Raw genomic sequence first — 3419 nt, forward strand, 5'->3', positions numbered from 1 at the left:
GACCGGTTTGGAGAAAAAAAAACACTGCTTGATGAAAACAAGTTTTATTTGGTTTTAACCAAATAAAATTACAAAAACTAATTTTTAATAAATTGAAAAAATACTATAACTTCAGTTTATTTTTTTATTTAAAAAAAATTGTTTTATATAAAATGATTTGATTCAATTTCAGATCGATTTGGTTAAACTGAAAATCCTTTAATTTTAACACTTCTAACCTATATAAGTGTAAGTATTCAAGTTTTTTACTTATTTTTCACTTCTTTTCTCAACCCTAAACGTATACTTTCGTGGCGAAAATTTTTTAAAGACTTGTTTGATATTTTTCTTTCATAAAGACCTACTTAATTATCATACAATTCAAAATATAAAATAGAAATATGTGAATGATTTGTTTATTAATAAAAATAATTTATTTATATATTGTTCATACTCTGACCTAAAAATAAGTTAGGCCCAACATAAAAATTTGTCTTCACTACACCTATCCGACCTCATATAAGTCGGGCGCAACGACAATAACTTAACTCTACTTATTTGAATAAGTAACTAACTCCTAAAATATCTCCCATTTATCTAGAAGAGATATCTCAATAACTTCCTTAGAAAAAGAGAACGACTATCCACCATCAAAGGTGGAACTACACTAAAAGGTAGTTATCTATTATACTATAAATACACTGACATTTCTCAGGTATGTTTAGGACTTAATCTACTAAAAACCTCCTTTAAACCCTCACTAATTTAAGTATCAGAGTCCCTTGTAGGTACCACCTCCACATCCTCACGAGAAACTCGAACAGCGGTATCTCGATACCAGAAGAAGTTGGACACTGCCTCAAAAGGAGTCTGGACCTCACGTCTAGGCCCAAATATAATCCAGTTTCAGGTAACCCTTGGAAAATTGGCGCCGTTGTCGGGGACCTAAAAGTTTACACCCAATCATGGCAGACAATCAGTTCGAGGATGGATACACGGCATCAGAGTCAGAACTAGAACCTCATAATGATGATTGATTGCTCATGATACCCACACGGCCTGATAGAACGAGTGGTCCCCATGGAGAAAGTACATCAAGAAATCCACCACCTCGGCGAATCCATTTAGAGGTACATCCACCAGAAAATAAAAAGACTCCGCATTCAACCGAGATCATGGGACTCGTACACGGGCACTATGGCTGATTAGAGCAACTTGAGAAGGAGATTAAGCGATAAAGAGAAATGGAAAGAGATTTGCGAAAAGAGGTATAACGATAAAGAGAACTGAAAGAAAAATCCTAAAAACTAAAAGTCAATCTTCGAACTTTGAGTAATCAGACGGATCGGGAGGAAACCCTCTTGGAGGAGAAGATCCATTCATTGAAGAGATCATGCAGGCTAGGGTTCATAGGAACTTCAAAAGCCCCGACATGGACATCTACGACGGAACAACCGAACCGAGACACCACCTCAGTAATTTTAAAAGTCAGAAGTACCTGGATGACGTGTCCAATGCAACTCGCTGCGATGAAGTGGTTTGATAGTCTACCACATATATCGGTAACTCGTTTTGACGACCTAGCAAGAAAATTTTTCACCCGCTTTTCGATCCAGAAAGATAAAATCAAACATGATCCTAGCCTATTGGGGGTCAAACAAGAAGTTGAAGAAGCTCTTCGAGTTTACACGGAGTGATTCAACAAAGCCTATTTGGAGATCCAAAATTTACCCATAAAGTTAGCAATAATGGGGTTGTTTAACAGCCTTAGAGAAGGGTCGTTTTCTCAATCTATAATCAAGCGACATCCGACCTCTTTGTATAAGCTACAAGAATTAGCAGAGAAGTACATTAGCATAGAGGAGAATTTCCGACTTAGAGAGCCAGTTCCAAGGAAAAACCCTCCCTACCAAGCTCAAGATGAAGATACAAAAGCGAAGAAAAAAAGGAATACAACTTAGAGAAGCTTCAAAGATATCACAACTACACCCCACCCCGAGTTTCTCTTGTTGACATTTATAGAAAAATCTGCCACGCTGAAAAACTTATAACCCGTCGTCCTATTAACCACAAGAAAGTTAGAAGTTGGATAAAATATTGTGAGTAATATAAACTATATGGGTATTCTACCAATGATTGCTGTGATCTGAAAAATGTGATAGAGAAACTAGCCAGAGAAGGTCGGTTAGAGAAGTACCTCGCTGAAAGGTCAGATGATTCAGAAAAAAGGAAGAAGGGTGATGAAGATAGGGGTTGACGAGATTTTCCACCACAAACCCCTGGTAGGCACATCCACATGATAGTTGGAGAATTTGCAGGAGAAGGGGTAACCAAGTCTTTTCACAAAAGACATCAAAAAGAAGTCTACCAAGTTGATGAAGAATGTGAAGTTTCAGACTTACCCACAATCTCATTCACGAAAGAAGACACTCAAGGAATAACCCCAGGGCAAGACGATCCTGTTGTGATTACAATGATACTTGCCAATGCAAATCTCTACAGAACTCTAGTAGATCAGGGGAGCTCAGCTGACATCTTATTCAAGCCTGCTTTTGACAAGCTACAGTTAGAAGAGAAAGAACTAAGAGACTATCCCGATAATCTATTCAATCCCTTGGCATCATCTGCTTGCATACCACTTTCGGTAAAGGGTTGAAGTCCAGAACTTTGAGCATAGAATACTGATGAGTGGATATTTTATACGCTTTTTGGGGTAATTTCATGTAGATTTTAGCATGTTTTTATTAGTTTGTAATAGAATTTTATTAGTTTTTAAGCAAAAATCATATTTCTGGACTTTACTATGAGTTTGTGTGTTTTTCTGTGATTTCAAGAATTTTCTAGCTGAAATTGAGGGAGCTGAGCAAAAATCTGATTTAGGCTGAAAAAGGACTGCTGATGCTGTTGGATTCTGACCTCTCTGCACTCGGAATGAATTTTTTGGAGCTACAGAAGTCCAATTGCCAAGTTCTCAATAAGGTTGGAAAGTAGACATCCAGGGCTTTCCAGCAATATATAATAGTCGATGCTTTGCGCGAAGATAGACGATGTAAACTGGTGTTTAACGCCAGTTCCATGTTGTAGTCTGGCGTCCAGCGCCAGAAACACGTCACGAACCAGAGTTGAACGCCAGAAACACGTTACAACTTGGCGTTCAACTCCAAAAACAGCCCAAGCACGTGAGAATCTTAAGTCTCAGCCCCAGCACACACCAAGTGGGCCCCAGAAGTGGATTTCTGCACTATCCATCTTAGTTTACTCATTCTCTGTAAACCTAGGTTACTAGTTTAGTATTTAAACAACTTTTAGAGACTTATTTTGTACCTCATGACATTTTTAGATCTGAAATTTGTACCTTTTGGTAGCATGAGTCTTTGAACCCCATTGTTGGGGGTGAGGAGCTCTGCAGTGTCTCGATGAATTAATGCAATTATTTCTGT

At 37.9% G+C, this 3419-nt stretch overlaps 1 protein-coding gene across 1 annotated transcript in view; it reads right to left on the reverse strand.

Annotated features, from left to right (window-relative positions):
* The window catches only part of LOC107465804 (plasmodesmata-located protein 4-like), a 23552-nt gene extending 21275 nt beyond the window's left edge, over positions 1–2277 (reverse strand). The window contains exons 1-2 of the mRNA XM_021131752.2: positions 2177–2277; positions 789–924 (exon numbers count right to left, since the gene is read on the reverse strand). Of these exons, the coding sequence (XP_020987411.2) occupies positions 789–924; positions 2177–2277 (237 nt within the window). The remainder of the gene's footprint in view (positions 1–788; positions 925–2176) is intronic.
* Between the last annotated feature and the right edge of the window lie 1142 nt (positions 2278–3419).

This window comes from Arachis duranensis, chromosome 9, assembly GCF_000817695.3.
Source record: "Arachis duranensis cultivar V14167 chromosome 9, aradu.V14167.gnm2.J7QH, whole genome shotgun sequence".
NCBI classification, from domain to species: domain Eukaryota; kingdom Viridiplantae; phylum Streptophyta; class Magnoliopsida; order Fabales; family Fabaceae; genus Arachis; species Arachis duranensis.